The 25,038-nt window shown below is 31.1% G+C and overlaps 1 protein-coding gene across 2 annotated transcripts; it reads right to left on the bottom strand.

Annotated features, from left to right (window-relative positions):
- Positions 1 to 194: 194 nt before the first annotated feature.
- LOC107644618 (beta-glucosidase 12) lies at positions 195 to 13,078 on the bottom strand. Of its 2 annotated transcripts, XM_016348511.3 has the most exons (13): positions 12,870 to 13,078; positions 12,687 to 12,756; positions 12,070 to 12,128; positions 11,828 to 11,903; positions 10,369 to 10,446; positions 4,849 to 4,936; positions 4,472 to 4,727; positions 3,128 to 3,243; positions 2,446 to 2,663; positions 1,692 to 1,723; positions 1,477 to 1,579; positions 934 to 1,042; positions 195 to 606 (listed from the first exon to the last, which is right to left on the bottom strand). In XM_016348511.3, the coding sequence occupies exons 1-13, from the start codon at positions 13,038 to 13,040 to the stop codon at positions 420 to 422; spliced, it is 1,563 nt and encodes a 520-aa protein (XP_016203997.1). In that variant the 5' UTR covers positions 13,041 to 13,078; the 3' UTR covers positions 195 to 419. The 2 variants fall into 2 exon arrangements, with proteins under 2 accessions (XP_016203997.1, XP_016203999.1); XM_016348513.3 differs by lacking the exon at positions 12,687 to 12,756 and having other exon boundaries at positions 231 to 606; positions 12,870 to 13,006.
- Positions 13,079 to 25,038: the final 11,960 nt, after the last annotated feature.

Genomic DNA, 25,038 nt, shown 5'->3' with positions numbered 1-25,038 from the left:
TCATGCCAAATATAAATATCTATTGAAACTTAATCATCCTCACACATTTTTTTCTTTATAAATAAATGTTGTAAATTCAAATTTTAGTCCGTTTAAGAAAAAAAAAGCTTTTTAAAAAATTTTTGGCTAAAAGAAAAAAGATTTAAGTTCACATATTTTTTTAAAACATTTTGCTTAGCTTTGGCTGTTTAATAAACTTGTTTAATTTTGGCATTCAAAAAACATAATTACTTTTATTAGCAGAAGATAAATATCACTTTTACTTTTATCCTCTAAGTTTTAACCAAACACACACCATATAGAACCACATAGAAATCATTACTTGACAAACAATATGTACTACTTAGAATTACAAACACCACTTATATCTTGGAGTCTTAGCTTGATCATATGTCTATACACAAACTTAGCGGAAATCATCATATATATCCATGTGTTTTGTGTCTTAGGAAATTTTTAAACCAAATTGCTGACTTTTTTGGATATCTTTTCAGGCCATTTTTATAGTCCGCAAAATAAATTCCAAACCTCGAAGTGTAGCCTTTGATCCATTCGAAGTTGTCGATCAATGACCATGCAAAATATCCTTTCACATTCACGCCATCCCTAAAAGATTAATTAGAGTTAACCAGCCGAGTTTTAATTTGAATACATCAAATATGTATAATATAAATGAAAAAAAAAATACAAAAAAAAAATAGCATGAAAAAAAAAAGGAGTGCTAGGAAAACAATGAAAATTTTGAACAACATAAACAACCACCAATCAGATGAAAATACACTACACTCTAATTTAATGCTATTAATTAAATTTACTCTTTTAACCATATTAATTCACATTATTTACACATTGTTCAAAAATCTTGTTGGTTACCTATACTTTTTCAAAACAAAAACACACTTTTCTATTATTATTTTGATAGTATATGCTTACTTTATTGCAGTTTGAATATTGTAGAGATGACTAAAATAGTAATCAATCCTATTTGTGTCGTTAAGGGCTTCATCAAGTGAGATTGTTGGATCATTGAATTCATCTATACCTGTATAAATGAATAAATTAAATTGTTCATAAGAAAGTAACTCAAACTTAAATTTGGACGACCAGAAAGAGAAGTTATTTCTATTAATTAAGATGAGTATTTAATTTTTAGCTTAAAACAAAATACATGAGTTTAATTTTTAAAATTTAATTTTGATACACAATACAAAAATGTTATATAATTATTTTTAGTCAGATCTATATATGCGTTTAGATAATATTTTAAATAATAAATTAAAAAATTATTTTTGCTAACATCAAATATAATTAGATGATTGTATAAAATATTTTTATACTATATTAGTGCATTAAAATTAAATTCTAATAATTTTTATATAATTTTAGTATAAAAAACTTTATACATACCAAGCAATATTTAATTATATATTAATACATTAGTAAAAAAATGTTAATTATATAGTATATATTTATTACCATTTTCAGTGATGTAGATCATAGGGTTGTTGTACTTTGCTTTAGTATAGAGCAAAAGTTCTAGAATTCCTTGTGGATAAACAAACAACCAATTTGAAAAAGCCTACAAGAACACAAGTTTACATTAAATAAATCATCATACCAAAAATGCAACTGAAACGAAGCATTGAAATGTGGTTAATTGCAAAATAAATGCATATATTTAATTCACATACCTTTGGACCGATAGGTTTTCCATTTCTCTTCGCTGTAATAATAAAACTATTTTTTATTTAACATTTACAAGAGAAAAAATTAAAAAGGTTTGATAACAAAAAAAAATTAATAAAAAAATAGTCAGAACTTATTTTATTTAGTATTTATTAATTATTATAATAATTAATAAATAAATGAATATTAAATAAAATAAAATTTATTTTTTATCTTAATATTATAAAAAAATGAGTTCCGCTAAGGAGTTAATGGAGTATTTGTATAATGTGTACAACGGGCTATTTATTTAGCTCAATATGAGTTAAAAAATGAACATTCAGGATAAAATATTACTAATTTTTCAAATACAATACACCTATACTATCTAGAATAACCATCCGGGTATCAGGAATAATAAACATCTGATATCCTACTGAATCGAACATCCCTATATCCCCATTATACACATTATATAGATACTCCATTGGCTACCTATACTTCTTCAAAAAAAAAAATACATAGATCTTTAAAGAGCAATGCTAGGGGACCAGCAACTTTTGTGATTGGTAGCCATCAAATAGTCATCAATGATGATTTAATGGTGTGAGATTGGTGTAAAATTTCATCTAATAACTCACATTTCTCTGCTGGTTACATACTGGCCAAAATTCAATAAAATTGTTGGTCCCCTAGACTTTTCCATCTTTAAATTTACATATGGGCAAATGCCAATTATAATTTTGATCTAATATGATAAACGTAAGATAGTGTTCTTACTTGTAAGATTAACTAGAAAATCCGTCATGAAGCTAGGGTTGGCATCCCTTAATTGTGGAGCATCGGTAGCATAATTGGCAGTGTAGTAGTTTAATCCAATGAAATCGAAGGACCCTCTTACAAGATTTGATTGATGAATTGAGAATTTTGGCAATCGGCTTCCAACCAAAGACCGCATGGAACTTGGGTATTCTCCTGTGGTTAATGGCTCCATAAACCTGTTAAACATTTTCCCCCTCTATAATAAAAATTTATACTATCTAAGTTAATGAATAAATAATCTAGTGTATATAAGACTCGAGTAAATTATTAATTACTTTTACTCTTACGTAGAATATAGGCATTACAATAATAGTCATTTTTTTAAATTTCTATCTGTATGTTATAGATATATATAATATTCGAATTTAATTCTGATACATTAACAGAAAAAAAATGTTTAAAAAATTTTACATAATTATTAAATTCGATTTATGTATTTAAATAATCTTTTAAATAGTAAATTTAAAAATTAATTATTTTTATTGATGTGATAATATATAATTAAATATTTATGTAAATTTTTTTTATATCATCAGTAACAAAAATTAAATTCATATAATTATTAGGAATAAATTTTTTAAATAATTTGAAGTTTATTATATCTATCATTGATTTATGGTTAATAAAGAATAATACATACCATCCAAACATGAAATCAATGGCTCTTTGAGCAGCATCATGGTCCAATTCTATATCATAGAGTGGCACCATCCAGTGACAAACTAGGGTTATCCCTATCAAGCCCTTTTGAGCTGCCTACACACAAACGAAAATATATTTAAAAAATATATATTTCCAATAAAATAATATTAAAAAAGCAATAACTCAAATCCAAAATTATTTTATTTAACATTCACAACATCAATAATTATATTACACACTTATTACATATAATATATATTATACAATTATTCCAAAAGTAATTAAAATAAGATAACTTTTAATTTAGCAATGTAAAATATTAAAATAAGATAATTTTGTACTACTTTTCACTATTTTTCTATTGTTTCTGAAATATTTTTGTTTCCAATATAACCTCTTAATTTATTCATGTAAATAAATGACTTTTTTGTTTCTAAATAAATATGCGTATCCAAATTAGAGCTGTCAAATAATTAGTCCGTTCCATTAAGTTTCATTTTATTTAAGTTCGCAGATTATACGGGTTGATCCGTTTATTTTATAGAAAAAGTCTAGGGCAGCAACTTTATTAAATTCTGATTAGCATGTAACCAGTAAAGAAAAATGAGTCTTTACATGAAATTTCATGTCAATCTCACACCATTAAAATCATTATTGATAGTTATTTAATGACTACAAATCATAAAAATTGTTGTCCCCGTAACACTCATCTTTTTTATATTTGTTTACTGTCTCGTTTATGCCAAATTTGGTTGCTTATATAGACTCGTCTATTTATTCTTTATTTTTTCAAAAGTAATTAGACAAAAATTTGTAGTTTTGGACCGAAAAAATCCTTTTTTGACAAATAGATCACTTTTGGACCCAAAACACTTAAATAAAAAGAACTTTTATAATGAGTGCCTTGAATTTTCAGGTCTTGTCAAAGAAGAAATTTGAAAAAAAAAAAAATAGTTCAGTAACTAATCTATTTAACCCGTAATTTTTCTCGTTAATCAGATCAAGTTTGTTTAACGTCTTGTTTTTACGGCTCAATTTTAATGACAAAAGTTTAAATCGGGTAAAAGACTTTTCCAACAGATTTAGTCTATGAGAAATACTAGGGGGACAGCAACTTTTGTGATTTGTAGTCATCAAATAACCATCAATAATGATTTTAATGGTGTGAAATTGGTGTGAGATTTTATCCAATGGCTCACTTTTCTTTGCTGGTTACATGCTGACCAAAATTTAACAAAGTTGCTGGGCCCCTAGACTTTTCCTTAGTCTATTATTTGCAATTATTAACCAAACCCTAAATATAAGCATATATGCAACAAAAATTAAAGCTTGGTTACAAAACCTGATACTTAGTTTTGTAGATATTGAAGGCAGCTGCATGAGCCAATAATTGATGGTGTGACACTATATAGGGTTCAGTGGCTGAGTCTCCACCACTGCAATTTAGGTTTTGCCAAGATGAACATCTCAATGGTGCACCAACTCCATCTGCGTAACCATGTTTACTGAATGACCATGGTTCATTAAACGTAATCCAATTCTTCACCCTGTCTCCAAATTCCTTAAAGCAAACCTCAGCATATTCCTTAAAATCCTTTCTAATGATATTCAAAAAAAAAAAAGATAAAAAAGAAAAAGGTTTTAATGTTTAGGGTATATGTTGATGATCATGCATTATAGTTTAGATTAATTAGGTACTAATTAAGAAATATGAATTACACTATATTAGGGCTTAAAAAGCCTCCATATTCATCTTCTAAGATTTGAGGAAGGTCCCAATGAAAAATAGTTGCAAAAGGTTGAATATCTGCATTGAAATAATACCATGTTATTAGAAAATAATAAAAATATCAACGTTTAAAAAATTGAACCGATTATCGAATCATCCTAATTATTAGTTCACTGATTTAGAGGTTCAATCAATTTAATTGTAAAATAACTGAATTATAATAAAATAATATATAAAATTATAAAAAAATATAAAAAAAAATATAAATATATGCTATTATCAATTTTAAAAATACATAAATTAAAAGTGCAAACCAACTAAAATTTTATAATCTCATATAAATATAACATAAGAGTTAACAAAAAAAAATTAAAATCTCAGAGTCTCTAGGATAGAATAAGCCTCGACCGGGATTGTTCTTTAAATACTTGAGTACCCGAATTGCAGTTGTGTAATGCATCTGAGTTGAAGAAGCCATGAATTGACTTAATTGCTAGGTTGCATAGGTGATATCTGACCTTGTAGTAGTGAGATATATGAGGCGTCCAACTAATCGGCGATACACCAAAAGATCAGGAAGAAGAGGGCTGTATGTCATCTTGAAATAATTTAGTTGTGATGTCCATAGAAGAACTAACAGGTTTTGCACCTAGCAATCCAGAGTCAGATAACACGTCAATACAGTATTTATGTTGTGAGAGGAAAATTTTTTTTGAGGAATGGGCTACCTCAATACCAAGAAAGTACTTCAAGGTACCAAGATCCTTCATCTTGAAATGTGCATCCAAAGTATGCTTGATAGCTACTAATTCAAAAACTGAACTGCCAGTGATGACAATGTCATCATCAACATAGACCAATAGAATAGAAATTTCATTGCCCAAAAATTTAACAAAAAGGTTATAATCAAAGACAGTCTGCTGATACCCACAAGACATCAAGAGTACAGAAAGCTTGTCATACCACATTTGGCTCGATTGTTTCAGTCCATATAAGGATTTGTGAAGACGACAACAGATCCTTGGATTACTGAGAGTGAGGCCAAGAGGTGGATCCATATACACAAATTCAGTAAGATCGCCATGAAGAAAAGCATTATTGACGTCGAGCTGATGGATTGGCCACTTTCGGATGGAAGCAATGGCTAAGACCAGTCTAATAGTGGTAGGCTTCACCACTGGGGAAAAGGTCTCCAGAAAATCTATGCCCTCTGTCTGCGTAAATCCTTTTGCTACTAACCGTGCTTTGTAACGCTCAATGGACCCATCTGGATGCCTTTTAATTTTGAAAACCCATTTACAGCCTATGAGTTTCACTCGTGGAGGGCAATCCACCAAAGACCAAGTTTGGTTCAATTCCAAAGCAACAAGCTCCTCTTTCATGGCGGCACGCTACTGAGGGAATTGATTTGCTTCTTGAAAAGATTGAGGTTCATGGTCAAAGTATAAAGATAATAATAAACTTTTGTAACTGGCTGAGAAATTTGAGAGAGAGAGAGGACAGAAGAAATTGGATATCGAGTTCTTGAGGGTGTTGACGTGGATGAATGAAGAGAGGCGTTGCATACGTAGTCCTGAAGGTATATGGGTGACCTAGTGGCACGGAAACTTTGTTGCAGTGGTGGCATGGGAGGGGCGATGGTCTTGGGTGAGGTAGAAGATGGGGTATCGGTCGATGTTTATGAGTTTTGGGTGGTAGGGGAGGACTGTAAAGGAGTGAGTGTGGAATTGGTAGGTTGTGTATGGTGGTCTTGGAGAGGGGTTGAGGGCACAGTGGAGGGGTCAGGAATGGCTCCTAGGGATTGAACATAAGGAGGGTAGTTAAGGCATGTTGTGGAGTCTGAGAGAGATGAGGGGGGAGTGATTGGATCATGGGTCAAGGGTTGTGGCCCAATAGGTAAGGAGGGATTTGTTAGAATTTTATGTGGGCCTATCTCATTTTGTGTAGTGTTTAGGAATGGGGTGTTTTCAGCTGGTGGTGTTGGGCTGAGTATTTGTCTTTGTTTGTGATTTATAGAAAAGGAAAAAGTTTGCTCATAAAACACAATATTTTTGGACACTATAAATTTTTTTTTATCCAAAAGATAAACAATGAATCCCTTTGTACCTATTTGATAACCAAGAAAAATGGCTTTGTGAGCCCTTTGATCAAATTTGGAACGATGGTTGAGAAGGGTTGAAACAAAACAAAGACAACCAAAAATTTTGAGATCATTGTAGTTAAATGCTTTGTTAAGCAAAGTTTCTAAAGGGGTTTTAAAATCAAGAATAGAAGAGAGAACTCTATTTATTAAATAAACTGCATGGTTTATAGCATAAGACCAAAAATTAAAGGGTAAATTGGATTGAAACATTTAGGCCCTTGCTACATTTAATATATGTTGATGTTTACGTTCGACATGCCCATTTTGTTGGGAAGTCTCAACACAACTTCGTTGATGAAGAATCCCCTTTGACAAGTAAAAATTTGGAATTAAAAATTTCGGGCCATTGTCTTAACGAATTATTTTAACTTTAGAGTCAAATTGTGTTTCAACAAGAGCAACAAAATTGATGACATGTTGAGAAACCTCATTCTTGGATTTTAGTAAAATAATCCAAGTGAATCGACTAAAATCATCCACAATAGTTAGAAAATATTTGTAGTTGTTTATTGAATTTTGTCTAAAAAGTCCCCATATGTCAAGATGCAATAGATCAAAAGGAGCATGAGCATGATTATGACTAACGGAAAAAGAAGATTTCTTTTGCTTTGAGAAATGGCATACATCACATGCTTCATTTTCATGATTCAAGGAAATAAAAGGATATTGTTTATGTAAAATACTAAGACGGTGTCCAGAAAGATATCCTAATCTAAAATGCCATAGGTTGGAGGTGTAGATTGAAGCAATATGTGTGGGATGAATGTCGTTTGATAAATTTGTAGTGGACTTCTTGTTTAACACATACAACCCATCTCTTAATTCACCCAAACCAATCATCCTCGATTTGCTCGATTCCTGTATGAGACAATAAAATTGAGAGAAAATAAGTTCACAAAGTAATGTAGAAGTGAGCTTAGACACCGAGATAAGATTAAAATGAAATTGAGGTAAATATAATACATGAATAAGAGTCAAAGAAGATGAAAATTTAACTATTCCCTTGTAATGTACAGTAGCATTTGAACCGTTGGGCATGTGGACAAGAATAGGTTTTATTTTTGTGTATGAGACAAAAAAAGATAAATTAGAGCAAATATGATCACTAGCACCAGAATCTATGATCCAAGTATCACTAAAAGTTTTTGAAAAATCTTTGTTTAAAATAGAAAAAGTATTTGCAGAACAAAGGATATGTGTACGTGGACTAGGGAGAAGCCCAGATTGGGAGGAGGAGGAACCCTTATCATGTTTAGTCTCTGGCACATGGGCATCGACCTGCTTCAAGTAAGTCATTAGAGTGTTATGTTGCTGTGGAGTAAGGCTCAAAAGAGGTTCTGGAGTGCTACCCGTCACTGCCCTATTTCCTTGCAACTGGGTATATAAATGAGAGGAAGATGTCACGGTCATGGCGGCGCTACTGCTGGAGGAAGCTGCTCGGTCCAGGAGGCGTGGATGACCGGGTATCGTGGGTGACCGGGTGGATACCCATGCTTTCCATAGCACACATCAACGGTGTGCTCCCACCCGGCCGCAAAAGGTACACTGCTTGTTAGAGCCAACACCACGCCCTTGGGAGTAACCGCCGCGGCCTCGCCTTGGTGCAGGACGGCGAGTATTGACAGCAGCAGCGAGTAGGCGTTGATCATCTAGGATTCCAGAAGCGATTTGAAGATTTCGCTCCTGCTGGATCACCATTGCGAAGACTCGAGTAATCGGAGACAGAGGGTCGAGCATCAGAACTTGTGAGCGAACAACAGCGTATCTTTCATCCAGCCCTTTCAAAAAACGAATTACAAAATCTTGATTTCGATGCTTCTTAGCTGGACAGCTACACGGATGTAGGGGGTCTAGCATTCTCCAGCTCTTCCCAGAGGGTTTTCAGAGAGGTAAAGAAATCTGTCACTGATTGATTTCCTTGTTTGAGTCTGTATACTTCTTCTTATAGTTCTGCGATTCGCAACAAATCAATCTGTGAAAAATGTTCTCGTAGGTCTTCCCATACAGTGGAGGCGGTTGAGAAGTATATGACGCTTTGAGTGATGGAAGGGGAAAGAAAATGGAATAACCATGATAGAACGAGACTGTTACATCTTTCCTAGGCAGGAAAGGTGGAATCCTCAGGAGAGGGCATGGGGATGGTTCCTGTGAGGAATCCATGCTTGTTCTTCATGATGACGGCCATGGAGAAAGCACGACTCCATGAGTGGTAATTGTTGGCAGTGAACAGTGGTGTTACCAGAACAAAAGCGGGACTCTCACTAGGATGTATGTAAAAGGGGTTGGATGTGTCTGTGGATGAAGAAGAAATAGCTTCTGCATTTATGTTTGTAGAGCTAAAAGAAGAAGAAGAAGAGTGTGGTGTATTTGAGTTAGTGGTCTTGGCCATTGGGTATCAGCAGAGCTTCTTTATACCATAATAGAAATACAGAACAATGAAAAAGATAAAGAAGGCTGAAGAAAATGTGTATATCTTCTTGAATTGAATGATTTTAGAGAGACAATATATATACATGTACAACTCTCATAACAAACTAAATCTTTCCGTATCATGATAGAAGATTCTTATTTCTAACAAAAAAGAAAAGGTCATCTAAATTCTAGAAACATTAAGAAGGTATAAAGAAAGAAAAAGACAAAAGACAGAATTTACAAATAGAATAGAGAGAAAAAGATAAAAATTGATCATTCTATTTGGTCTTGCCTATTGTTGGAATTTTGTGTGCCTTAGGCCTGATGTGTTGATGAATTTGATATATATATATTTAACATTCATGATATTATACATTTTATGTTATACAATAATAAAAAATAACCAAACCAAAAAATTAATAGTTTAATTATATCTTAATTCACAATTTTTTTATTTAAAAAATAAGTTTATTTTATATTTTTAATTTTAATATATATAATTTAAATTAAATGTGTTTCTTTGGTCGGTATTATTAAATGTATTATTGTGTTATAATATTAAAGATAAGAATAGTTTATTTTATATATATAATTGTCATAGATTTGAATATTCCATTATTTAAAAAAACTTTTTTTCTAAAATTAATCGATTTTTAATTTGGTCTGACCGGTTTATTTTTGGCTGATTTAGCGATTTATAATTGATTCTTAAACAGATAATTTTAGTTTATCAACTGAATCGCATAGTTAAACAGTTTTCAATTTCACCGATCCAACTAACTGATTCAATCCGTTTTCAAAACATTACAAAATATTATATGCAGTAGTTATATAAGGCATAATTAAATGAGCAAATAAAACTGAAAATATTATGTGTAAGGGAAAAAAAAAATCAGATACTTCATTGACATATATATATATATATATATATATATATATATAATATAGTGATGACCTTTCGCTAGTAGCTCGTTGATGAGATTATTGTAATAGTTGATTCCTTCCTTGTTCACACCTCCACTGAGCCTTCCTTCTAAAATTAGTCAATATAGTGGAATTAATTAACACTAGAATACGATTTAATTTTCATGCTCCAACTTTAAAAATGTAAAAAATTTTATACAAATATTTAATCGTGTATTGTTATATAATTAAAAGTAGTTAACTTTTAAATTCATCAAGTTAGAAATAATTTAACACATAAATTTTATTGGATATAATTGAATAAAATCTTTTAAATTGTCAATATATCAAAATTAAATTCTTAAAATATAAAGGTAAATTTATTTTAACTTTTAAAGAATAATTTAACTTTTTTTTCCATTTAATTTAAAAGAGCGTAAAGCAACATTTTTTAAGAAATCGCTTATATTGGGGATGGTTTTGTATTTCTAAAGCTTTTCAAAAGTTGTTGATGTCTCTCTTGACTTTTAAATGAGTAAAAAAAAGTGTTTGGTAAATATATGTAAAATTATTCTTAAAATCTAAAATGACTATATAAAATATAAATATAACAATAATTCAGTATTATTAAACTTTTCAATTCTAATAAGTAATACCAAATCTATCCTTCAAGTTAAGAAAATGAGACTTTGATTTTTTTTTTTTTTAAGAATTGTATTTTTTTTTACATTCATTAAAAATGAAGGAAGCAAAAATAAAAGCTAAAAAAAAGGGAAAAAAAGAGTCTTAACAATGATAATTGTGTGTATAAGGAAGACTAAATCTCCATTTTGGTCCCTGAAATTCACGTGATTATTCATTTTGGTTCTTGAAATTTAAAATTACCTATACTGGTCTTCTAGATTCAAGTCCCGACACCAATGTGGTCCCTCGAATCTTTCTGGCGATGACTAGACAAACTGAATGCTGAGATGGCATCCACCCTGCTACGCTGGATGATGAGTAAACGACGTTGTTTACCCTTGGCATCCAAACAAGTCAGAAATGTCGTCGCTTTGTATATGAAGGGAGAAGAAACGATGAAGACCCAAAATAAAGTATTCTTCTTCTCCTTTACCTCCACTATTCTTCATTTCTAATTTGTTTGGGTACTAAGGGTAAACAACATCGTTTACTCATCATCCAATGTAGTAGGGAGGGTGCTATATATTAGCACTTCGTTTGCCTAGTCATCACCGGAAAGAGTCGAGGGACCATATTGGTGCCTGGATTTGAATCTGGAGGACTAGTATAGGTAATTTTGAATTTCAGGGACCAAATTGAGTAATCGCGTGAATTTCAGGGACCAAATTAAAATGGATATTTAGTTGTATAAGGAATGATTCTTTGAGTCCAATTAAAATGAGCCCTAAATCAATAATTTGGTGAAATACAGTATTTGTTCATAAAATTAAGAAATAACCCTAACTAATGGTAATATGAGAGAAATTATGTATCCATGTGTTACTTACTTGGTAGTATTCTGGACCATGATATGGAGAACCGATAAGCATCCATGTTCATATCCTTCATAATCATAACATCTTCCTGCTTAATCAATAGCGCATGTTTTTAAAGAATGTCAATTATGTGATTATTAATGAGTTATATGATTAATAATATATTATTAATAATTAAATTATTAATTTATCTTATATGCAAGCAAATTAAATATATTGTGGAGTGGTTGAATTTGTAGTATATATTATTGCACCTTATAACGATGGTATTCATCGATGGCCACATCCCCGTTGCTTCTGTCAGCTATCTTGCCTATATATCATGTATATATAGAGCACGAAATAAGATTTTATAATAACAAATATGTATTTTTTTACTTGAATAACAAATAGATTACATCAATATAATAATTGAATAGAGTTAGGGTTCTAATAATAATGTTAGTTTTTTTAACTTACTCGGCCCGTCACCTTTCAAATTCAAAATATTTTTAGAGTTTATGTTAGGAATTTAAATGCGTATTTTTTTATTGGCCTAAATTTTTGAAAAAATAGTATCATACTATCATCATATGATATCAATTTTTTTTTAACTCAAAAGGTTTAGATTTAATTTCTATTGATTCCCAAAAAAAAAAAAAACATCAAACCATAAATAAAAAATTTATGCAAATTGTACGTAAACTCATTTCAAATGATAATTTATTTTCAAATGGCAATTATTTATTTCAACTCTTAATAAATAACTTTTTCTTTAAAAAGAATCAGTTTAACTAACCAAATAAAAAATTATTTTGTTACAGATACAAATATTATGTATAGATCAGACATTTAATTAATATAATTAATAGAGACTAATGACAAAAAGGACCTGGAAAATTATGAGTGAAAGTGTCCCATATACTTGGAGTTCTACCACCAACAAATGCTGCACCTTCGTACTGATTAAATTTTTCATAAACATATATAGATAGATACACTGATACTAGTTATCACATGTTTGATATATCTAGAGAGAAAAAAAATTAATGAAAACTTTAGTCCTTGGATATACCTGGTAAGAAGATGATGCTGTCCCAAAAATAAAACCATGTGGGAAACTTGCTCGGTTGAGAGATGCAGAAGTACTAATACCAGTGTTCAATATGGTTTCGGCTTCAATGCTTTTTAAGCTAAGAACCAGAATAATACTAAGGACATCTTCAAAATAATAATGGAATGCCATAATCCACACATATTATGCTTTTCCTCACTTCATCCAACAATACAATGTTGCGTCCTATATATTATATTCAAAAATATTATTTAGAGACAAAAATAGCTACTAAAATTAGTTATAATATATTTATTTATAAATATATATAATTTAATTTATTTTTAATGTATATTTTATATTTTAAAATATACATTTTAAAAAATATTATTTGTACATTAAAATTAACTACTAAAATCAGCTATTAGTGTATTTTTGTATAAATACATGTGTAGTTTAATTTATTTTTATAGTATATTTATATTTTAACATATATTTTTATACTGATAATTGACTTTAGTGACTGATTTTAATGTATACATAACATAACTCATATATTTTTTAGACTAATAATTAATTTTAATGATTAATTTTAGTACATGCTTACCTAATATAAATATATTATAGGAAACATTTTAAGTGTATCGAAAATACCAATACTCCAGTTATTTTAACCGTTGATCTGAATTATAAAAAATATATATAATATATATTAATTAAAATTAACAATTAAAACAACTGATGCACCAATACTCTCCGGTGTACTTAAAATGTTTCCTATATTATATTATAGAACTTATGTGCACTATTAAACACGAAATAAACGAAGGCATGACACCAATTATTGGAAGGAAACCGAAAGATAATATATTTTTATATATTATATTAAATTTGACTATTTTGTTTATTAATTAAGCCCGCTTATACGTATGTGGGGACAAAAGTTATATACAATTTCTTTGCTTCTCGAGATCTGTAAAATATATGATGATTTAATTATTAGTATATCCATACTGCGAAGCAATAGGGATAGTTTGATTCAAGGAATTAAGTGGAAAAATAAATAATCTTATATTTTAATTTAATACACTTGTGTGTATATATAAGATGTTTTATTTCTAACATGGGTTTAAAGATTTATGCTAAATATACACTCCAAATTATTTGGGACGCAATTTTTATTTTGATGAATACACAGACCTATAAATAAGAATAAAATGTATGTCTCTAACAATTTTGAGTGTGTACTTAATTTCATCCTACTTTAAATTTTAGAAACATAAAATATATTTTATGGTATTTCAATATTGAAGAAAATATTTTAGAAAAAAAAAAATTAGACAGCAATTTTTTAACCTTCTTTAAATAGAAATAGATAAAATGATACTCGAATTTTCACATAGTGGACAAATATACTTTTCAATTTTTTAATGAGTTATTTGCACATACGAATATAAAATTACATTGTTAATTCTACCTTTTCGTAGCCTGAATAATTTTTCCGGCAGTGATGGAGGCCAGGTGGTCGTGTGATGTGACCAATTTGAGGTGATACAGTAGAAAATAGAAATATTACATTATAAAATTTGTTGAAATAAATATAGAAAAAATGAATAATGAAACCACTGTTCATCCTCTTTCTTCTTTAATTCCTTCGAACCAACCCTAACACAAGGTGAAAAAAATTCTTCTTTCACTCTCTTCATTTTTCTCTTCGTCCTGTCTATCGTAATAGGGGTTTGTAAACTCTAATGTATGAAAATGTCACACTCTCAATAAAGGAAGAATATACCTCGCTCATGCTTGTACCAGTGGTTGCAGTGGCTTGTCTTCTGCGCCAAAAAATAGGAAGAAGAAGAAGTTTGACTACAACAATGGCAAGTGCCTACATGGAGTTGACGCAATGGTGCTTGAGTCTGCTACAAAGTAGGACCCTGGAAGATTGTTTCTGCTTTTTTCGTTATGGGAGGTATGTGAATTCTGATTTTGTTTATGATGACAAATGATGTGAATTTTCTGCAAAATGGTTAAAATTGTCGTCAGATTCATGATGCAGAAGGTTGAATTGAGGTGTGACTATTTCATTTGGGCTGATGAAGTTCTTGATGCTAGAAGAGATTGCGAAATTCAGGAGCAGAGCGAAAAAAGTAAATGGAGGTTTGCAGAAGAAAGCAACTGCAAGATAGAAGAAGAAATGAAAAAAATGTTGCAATAATTGATAGGATTAATCAAGAGTTGAAGAGCATTAGAAAATGGATGCAGTATGTATGCTTAGGGATAAGTATATATATTCTGTGTTTGTTTATTAACACATTTCATCCGTAGTTGTAATTCCCTCTAAGTAAAAGACTGTGTTGTCATTTTCATTTTCATCGATATCTGTGTTTGTTTATAATAATGAAGAGACTTGTAAAATTTTTTTTTTTTAATTCAACAAATTTTATAATGTAAAATTTTTATTTTCTATCGTGTCACCTCAAATTGGCTACATCACATAATATTATGTCACCTGTTCTCCACCACCGCCAAAAAAATTATTCAGGCCATATAAGAGTAAAATTGACAACAGAGTTTTATTTTCGTGTGTGTAAATGACTCACTAAAAAATTGAGGAGTACACACTATGTAAAAATTCAGATGTATTTTTGTCTATTTTTTCTAGATATTAATGACAATAATAATTAAAATTTAATTAAAATCATAATAATTAGTGCTACAAGAAAAAGATACTTTTATAAATATTTATGGTAGTTGACAATACAATTTTGAAAGTGTACGTAACAGACATATCATAAGAAAGAATTTTATATGAGATAATTATGGATGAAAATTTATATAAACAACTATTATTTGTGAAATTTTTATTTTGAAAATTATCTTAAGTATAAAAACTTCTCTATTAAAAACAATTCAATGCTTAAGAATGGATCTTGGAAATATAAGCATTGTGAGCATAATGAGAATAGAAAAGCTCAAGTCAGTACAATTTATACTTACAGGAAAAAAAATCAAATAACACTTACAGATATTAGAAAATGTATTAGAGATTTATATCTAAAAAATAAAAAAATATATTTTTTTATATTGAACTATATATAAATTAATAGGAGGTGCAATATTTTTTTAAAAGATCTCATTAGATTAAAAAAATTAAATTAACAATTAAATAATAACTAAAAATAATAAATTTTAATAATCTTCTAATATTTTTTTTTTTTTGGTAATTTCTAATAGGCGAGTGGAGTAGAGTGAAGTATACGTTTCGGTTTGGAAAAAAAAAAAATCTACATTATGCTGTTATAATCAATTATTTCGTGCAATATTGGTCATACCAGTATCTTTTTTATTTAAGCGTTATTATAGCAGCCCATCATTTTCTTTGATAATATTTAAAATATTTTGCTAGATTTCAAAAAATCTGTTGCAATAATTATTAAATTTTATGTGCTTACTTTTTCAACTAACCTCCTAATAAATATTTACATTTGTCCTTGACCGGTGGAGAGGACAAAAGAAAAAAAAATGGTAGAATGTGAATTGAAAAACGTGAAAAATTAAAAATTCTCGTTTTATCTTTTATATATATATATAATGCGACGTAACGTTCAACAATTTATTCCATAATATTTGTTTGGTACTTAAAAATGGTGTTAATTATAAAAAATTAAATAATTAATATTGAGTTTAAAATTATAAAAATTAATAAATTTTAAATATTAAAATTTATTATAAAAATAAATTCAATAAAAATTTGGCACTAATAATTTTATAGGAATTGATTTTATTTTATTTTGTCTGCCCACGTCCCACATTTAACGTAGAGTAAAATACATAAACAAAACAAATAAAAATTAATATTACATAAATATCCTAAATACAATAACATTATATAACTATTTTATTTGTATTTATATGTAAATCGAATTTATTAAATTTAATTTATACCTTCTCAAAATAAATCAAATCAATAAAATTCGAATTAGTAAAAAATTATTAAATCAAAATATAAAGCTTTGATTTAGTAAGGCTAAAAAACGTTGAAATGACTAGCACGTAGTAAATCAAAATAATAAACTTCGATTTATATCTATAGTAAATTGAAACAAGTAGTTTCGATTTACATCCCCTAATAAATCGAATCGAATAACTTCACTTTATAGGCATTATAAAGTATAGTTAAATCGAATGTATTAAATTCGATTTACTATATGTATATATATTTATATATACAATTCGAATTCAGTTGTTTCGAATTCACAATCTCCTCCATCTCAAAACGTATTCTAGATAGAAAAAAGTTAGGCAACAACACCACAAGATTCAAAACTGCGGGTATGGAGAACAACTCGAATCGTATCTATCGGTTAGATGGAATTGTTCATATTGCTGGTGGCATTAATGAAGAGGTAATAAATGAATTTTTTTTCAAGATAGATTAGAAATGTTGGTAATATTAAGCCGCTTAGAGTATTTGTTTATAAACGTTAAATAGAAATTAGAATTCTTAAATTACAAATAGTGGTTAGAATAGTGATTTAGTAGTTGTTAAAATTTTGAAATTACAAATGCTACTTAGAATAGTAATTATAAATAACTGTTAGTTAAAATAGTGACTAGAGACTCTCTTAGAAATTGTAAGTTATAATTGTTAGATTAAGTAGTGAAAATTAGTTTAGTTAGAATTTAATTTAATTCAAAAGTGTCAGTGATAATAGTGATAATAGTGATTCAGGATTGTGATATGTTTTACATTAAAGTTATTTTTTATTAGAATTTTCTGTGTTAGGTCTATTTAGATTTAGCTCGGATTTTTTTTTGAACTTGTAAGATTATTTGTTTGGGTTTAGGCCATTTTTTCGATTAGAACATGAATTATTTAATATTCCTTTAGTAAACCGTTTTGTTATGGTTCTTAGAAATAATTTTTTTATTGTTATGCAACCCACCGATGTATCACCAACACGAGAAAGCAGCGTGCTATGTCCCTAGACAATAGAATTGTATCATTCTTGCAGATGACCGGTTTATACCATCTTGCGATGCTGCACGAGACCTAATTTAGATTAGATGAGCCATTAGTGAGTGCATTCGATGAGTGTATGATTACACTATAAGATGTAGCATACCAATTAGGGATCCCAATTGATGGTGAGTACGACAATGGATGTCTGACGGACTTTGAGAGATACTTAGAGAGTGACCGACCAGCATAACCTTGATTCGAGGAGTTATTGGGTGTCTTACCTCCTGCGAACTGCATCGACAAGTTTATTGTGAAGTGAACATGGATGCAGGACATATTCAATGAGCTTACTCAGAGCACAAATGAGAATTCAATTAAGTTGAACATTTATTAAAATATTACAAATTGTTTGTTTGATGAATTTGATTTAGTGTGCATGCAAGCAAATTAATTGTGGCCCAAATTAAACAAGCCCACCTTTATAAAAAAAAAATTCAGCCCATACCAAATTGATTGAAAAAAAGTGGCTGAACCAAGAAAATGAAAACAAGCCACATGCTATGTGTAGGAAATAAAAAGAAACACATTGGCCCAAGGAACAAATGTCTAAAACCCAAGTCAAGACTCTCTTTGGTCAAACTCCATCATAAATACTTGATCCAAAACTTAGTGGCTGAAATTTGAGAAAGAAAAGATAAGTCCAATCACAAGCCCATGAAACAAACTTGATGAATTAAAAAGAAGAGAATCAAAGTTGCCCAAAAGCTTTAAGAACCCATACGGTGATCACAAAATCAAAGGATCTCGCTTTGCAAAGTTATCATTCTTGGTTACTGGAAGTAAAAATTCAATTGAGTTTAATTTTATTAAAATCATGTTTCGATTACTACACCTTTGGTAACTAAAACTCCAAATTCAATTCAATTTAATTTGCATTAATGGCTTCTATTGAAAGTTTCTCTCTTCTCTCTACTCTCTCTCTCTTTCGGTCACGTCTATCATCTTTCAAGAAAAGAAAGAAAGAAAATAGAATGCACAGAGAGTGGGTTATAACCAAAGGTCGCAAGCTCCATACGAAAACTATTCTCTCTTCTCTCTCCTCTCTCCTTTAGTCACATCTATCCATCAGAAAAGAAGATTGAAGAAAAGTGAAGCCTCTGAAAAAAAGCCTATGAAAAAAGGTTAAGAAAAATTGTTGCTACAGAAGAAAAAATTTGGAAAAAGATTTCAAGATTTTGTTACCAAGAAAGGAAGAGATCGGCCTCAGACCAGAATCTAGGAGACGATTCTGTTTTATTTCCTCCTGACACAGAGATTTCTAAAAAATCTCAATGGAACTGATCATGTTCATACTCAACCTGAGATCACCTCACCAAAATCAAGAATGGAAGTTCTTGAAGAACCATCCACATGAAGAAAATACTTGAAGATCCCTCTTGGATAAAGGCGATGGAGGAAGAGCTGGTCCAATTTAAAAAAAAATAAAGTTTGGACTCCAAAGCCTTATCCGAATGCTAGGTATTGTGATGCAGATCGATTTTGCTGAGATCGTGTGAATAGAAGCAGTACTTCAAGAATTTGTTGCTTTCTTGGACAATCCTTGAATGTGTGGTCAAGTAAGAAGCAAGCTACTGTTACTCTGTCAATGGCTGAGGCAGAATATATCTCGACTTCCTCTTGTTCTCAATTGACTTGGTTTAAAACACAACTTGCACATTACAAATTGCAAGTCAATAGTATCCTTATGTTTTGTGACAACTTGAGTGCAATATTTTTTTTAAAAAAAATTATGTTTTACACTCAAGAACTAAGCACATTGAAATAAGATTTCATTCCATAAAAGAGCATGTGCAAAAGGGAACAATTGACGTACAATTTGTGAAAATAGATTTTGTAAATTGAGAACTACTCTAGGGACTGTTGATTGCTGAGTTTTTGAATTAAATATACGTAAAGATTTTTCTGGTTGTTTTTGTCTCACAGGTTACAGAGAGACAAAATTGAGCAGATGATGACTCCCTCTAAGTTCCATGAAGTTCAGACTATGTGTTGATAATTTTAAATAAATTTGGATCTGAACTAAAACCTTGGTGGTCAAATGTGTTTCCCTAAAACCACTACTAAGACTAAGAGAAAGTTGTTTTGTTTTATGAAGTGGGTCTCATTGCTTGTTTTGATCATATACACAAAAAAGGGAGTATTTATATTCATCATTTTTCAAGTCAAATAAGTTTCAAACTCTTTTCATTTTTTATTTGACTTGTCATTTTAATACTGCGTGTATTATTCTTTTTAAAGTCAAATTCTTTAAATCTTGTTTTATTAAATTGGTTTGTATTTTTAAAGGATTTTTGAACATTTAAAGCAGTTGTTATAATATCTTCTCATCTTTTCCACTACTCCCATTTTTTCTTACATATAGAATGCTTTTAACTTGCATTTTTGAGTATTTTGGTGTCGATCTGAGTAATGAAACCCAAGACAGAATTTTATATCTTAAGAGTAGTGGTGCTGTAAAGTAATATAAGAAAAAGGGCACAAAGGCAGTCAAGGACACGATTTTGAAAGAAGAAGAAGATCCTTTTACAACCCACTCCACCCCCGGTCTCCCTTCCCCCCTCCCCCCTCCCGGTCTTCCCTTCCTGCCACCCCCTTCCCCACCCCCCGGTCTCCCCTTCCCCCCTCCCCCACCGCCGGTCTCCCCCTCCCTGTCTCCCCTTCCCGCCTCCCCCTCCCCTCCCCCCACCCCAACCCCACCCCCGCCCCGTCTCCCCTCCCCCTCCCACGCGTGTTTTTTTTTTTAATTTTTTAAATTTTATTAAAGTAAGGGTAGTTTAGGAATAAAATTAAAAATTTTATTAAAAAGAACGATTTTAATACGAAAAAAAAAAACGTTAAGAACGATTCTAAATCGAAAATTAGATCAGGTACGGGTTCGATTCCGACCCTCAACGTGAGGGACCAAAACAATACTTATCCCGCAGGTTTACTATTCTTGATAACAATAGGGGGAGTAAGCATTGTGTGAAAATAAATTGAAACAGTTATAGTGAAACAGTTGAACTTATGATGCTTGAGACTGCCTGCAATTTTCTTTGTTTTACACTATTATTTCACGCAGCTATGATTATGTATATTGGTCTGATTATGAATATTGATTATACTTATTATAATTTTTGTTTTGTTTTGGTATCTGAGTTTTTTTTAAGGCTGCTCCATGATGTTACTGTTGAAAAACTATTTCTGAAACATTGGTTTATCATTATTTTTGTTCTATTTTTGGATTTTAGTTGTTGAACTCTGTTGGGTGACTATAACTCATTAACTTGGCTTTTACTTTTTTATCTGCTCTACACTTTTTGCATATGTGTTGAACTGTCTCTCCATGCATGTATCCCTCCTTAATGACAAAAGGGGGATAAAGAAAAATGAATTGAAAGGCTGCTTTTTGTTTTTATTGTGATTTATGATGATGATGTTTGAAGCTGCTGTTTTTTTATTTGAATTTATGTTTTTTATAGCTTAGCATTTGAGCTCTTGAATAAATACCTTTTAATTAATATTTGGTTTAGCTCTGATTCATGCATGTTTCAAGCCTGGATGATGTTTTTTGTGAATTGATAAGAGCCTTGCAAACTTTGACATATGATGTGTCTCTCCTTGATGACAAAAGGGGGAGAAAAATGAAAAAGGGAGAAAAAGGGCTGAATTGAAAAACTATTTTATTTCATTGATTAGTGCTCTATTTCATGCTCTAATTTGCTCTATTTTTAGCACCCTGTTTCAGTGGATAAATTTCAACCTAAGCTTTGATTGTTATTAATAAACTTATTTGCTCAAATGCATATGTGCTGTCTGGACTATAGAATTTTATTAAGGTGTTTGAGAAGTATATTCTTGTGAAAAACTGACTCGGTTTTAAAAGGTTCTATTGTCTAAATTTTTAATGTTTAGGAACCTGTTGGAGCTTGTATACAATGTTTACTTTCTTGAAAATTTTGTTTATCAGGCACACATCAAGGGGGAGCGCATTGAACAAAAGAAAGGGGAAGATTTTTGAAAATCTTTAAAGGGAGTGCTCTATCCTAACCCTTTCATTTCAGTTTAATAATGTTTGTTATCAAGGGGGAGATTGTTGAGTTTGGGAACAAATATTAAAAATGATGATCAAATATTATTAAAATGTTAAGTTGAATATTTATTAAAATATTACAAATTATTTGTTTGATGAATTTGGTTTAGTATGCAGGTAAGCAAATTAATTGTGGCCCAAATTAAACAAGCCCACCTTGATCAAGAAACGAATTCAGCCCATACCAAATTGATTGAAAATAAGTGGCTGAACCAAGAAAAAGAAAATAAGCACATGTTATGTGTAGGAAATAAAAAGAAACAAGTTGACCCAAGGAACAAATGTTTAAAACCCAAGTCAACACTCTCTTTGACCAAACTCCATCACAAATATTTGATCCAAAGCTTAGTGGCTGAAATTTGAGAAAGAAAAGACAAGTCCAATCACAAGCCCATGAAACAAACTTGATGAATTAAATAGAAGAGAACCAAAGTTGCCCAAAACCTTTAAGAATCCATATAGTGATCACAAAATCAAAGGGTTCCACTTTGCAAAGTTATCATTCTTGGTTACTAGAAGTAAAAATTCAATTGAGTTTAATTTCATTAAAAGCATGCTTCGGTTACTATACCCTTGGTAACTGAAACTCCAAATTCAATTCAATTTAATTTGCATTGATGGCTTCCATTGAAAGTTTCTCTCTTCTCTCTCCTCTCTCTCTTTCAGTCACGTCTATCATCTTCCAAGAAAGAAAGAAAGAAAATAGAATGCACAAAGAGTGGGTTATGACTAAAGGCCACAAGCTTCATACGAAAGCTATTCTCTCTTCTCTCTCATTTCTCCTTTGGTCACATTTATCCATCAGAGAAGAAGATTGAAGAAAAGTAAAACCTCTGAAGAAAAGCCTATGAATAAAGGATAAGAAAGATTGTTGCTACAGAAGGAAAAATTTGGAGAAAGGCTTCAAGATTTTGTTACCAAAAAAGAAAGAGATCGGCCTCGATTCATGAAGCAAATCTATCTTGGTAAAAAGTTCATTTCCATTTTTGTACCTCAAAGAAGAAGATAGCCTCCGAGTCTCTAGAGGGGAAGAAGCAAAAATGGAAAGCTTGAAGCCAGCGTGGGTCAGAACCACATCAACGATCAAAATCAAGACTTGGAGCCAAAGCAAAGTTCAACGGCTCAGATTCAAGATGCATGAAGAAAAATGTTGAAAGAGAAGATTGAAGGTATAGTTGCATGTTTGATTTGATCACGACTTCTACCCTCTCTCTCCTCTGTCACACCGCTGCTGCATGTGTATTGGGAGAAGAGAACCAACATGTGTTGAAGAAGGTTTCAAGCCTTGGAAGCTTTACTCCTCTATATTAAGGGTGAATGGCCAAGGGTTGAGGGTAAGGAGTGAGAGCACACGTTTGGGTTCCCATAGCTCTTTGAGTTGTTCATTCTTCTCCTTCATGGCTTTCATTGAATATTTCCTTTTCTTAGTTTAGTGTGTCTGTGTTTCATTGGTAAAAGGCAAAATGTGAGGTTTTGTAAGAAAAAGCCAATGAGTGAAAAAAGACAGAGAGTTAAAGAAAAAGCCATAATTATCTTAGAAATTCTTTGTATGTATTTTTGTTTTGTTGTCATAATCCTGAGGAGATTTTCTTGCAAGCTGGGTTAGCACTTTGCGGTTGAAAGCTAGGTTTGAGTCCTAGTCAAGTTCAGGTTGGGTTAGAATCTGGACTTGTTCTCTTGCAAGTTGGGTGAGCACTTTGCTGTTGAAAGCTAGGATGAGTCCTAGTCAAGTTCAGGTTGGGTTAGAATCTGGACTTGTCCCAAATAGGATTGGATAGATCCTAGGGAGAATTGGTGAATGTATTCTGTTGAAAGATAGTGAAATTCTGTTACTGTTGTGATAGAGACTGGATGTAGGCTACATTGCACTTAGCAGCTGAACCAGGATACATCTTGGTGTGATTCTCTCTTCTCTGCTTCGTTTCTGCTTCAGGCACTCGGGAGACAAAATGAAAAATGTCTCTTAATATATTACGAGACAAAATGAAAATGTCTCTCACCTTCTTATGAGACAAAGTAAAAATATCTCCTGAAATTTATGTACAAGGGCAAAAGTAATATTCTGCAAAAATGGTAGCTAAGATTTAACCCCCCATTCTCTTAGCCATTGATTACCATCATATGTCTTCACATTCGTTGGCTACTATACATAGCTAGGCTAGAAGACATGGGCAAATACAGTTGGGAATCTGCTGCTATCTCATGGTTATACCAGTGCATATGCCGTGTGGCCAATAGAAACGTGGTAAAGTTAGCCAGTTCATTTAGCTCCTTTAGTCATGGATCTTCTGGTGGTTCCCTAGTTTTAGGTAGGGGTGACAACATGCACCCTACCTGCGAGAACCCAATCTGATCCAACCCGGCCGGGTAGAGTTGTCAACCCGATCCGCAGTGGATAGGATTCTCGTGTCCTCAACCCTACCCGACCAAGCCACACCTATATATATGTTATAAACTTATATAGAAATATACTTCAAGTAGATGTTGAACTAATGACCTCTCACTAAATGCAAAAGATCCTTAGCCACTAAGTGAAGATCATTAATTGATAATTTTTTTTTTTTACATAAAAATCAGTTCTATTTAAATTATCATTAAGTTATATAATAATGTTGCATCTTTTTGGTAACTCGCAGGTAGGGGTGTTATCGGTTCGGTTTGGTTCGGTTTTAGACCAAAAACTAATCGAACCGATTTATTCGGTTTTTACATAATACCAACCAATCGGTTTGCTGTTTGCGCAACAACCGAACCGAACCGAACCGAACCAAAAGCAGTTTGGTTCGGTCGGTTTTTTCGGTTTTTAATTCTAACTAAGAGAAAATTAATCTTAGTAAAATGATGTTCAAAACAATCAATAAACTAAAATAATATTACATTACATTTAAATTCAACACAATTTCAACTCATTCCAATAACTTAACATAAAACAAACACATTTGTTAAGTCTAAAATTTCCATTTCAATGTATTACTAAACCACTTCTGTGGTTTGGTTTGGTTCGGTTCGGTTTCTGCTGAACCAACCGAAAACCGAACCGAACTGATCGGTTTACTTCGGAAAAAAACCAAAAAACCGATTTTTTTCGGTTGTTA

The sequence above is a fragment of the Arachis ipaensis genome, chromosome B5 (genome assembly GCF_059453495.1).
Source record: "Arachis ipaensis isolate K30076 ecotype BB chromosome B5, ASM5945349v1, whole genome shotgun sequence".
Taxonomy (NCBI): Eukaryota; Viridiplantae; Streptophyta; class Magnoliopsida; order Fabales; family Fabaceae; genus Arachis; species Arachis ipaensis.
The sequence above is the reverse complement of the archived record's forward strand: the minus strand, read 5'-3'. Positions and strand labels throughout refer to the sequence as shown.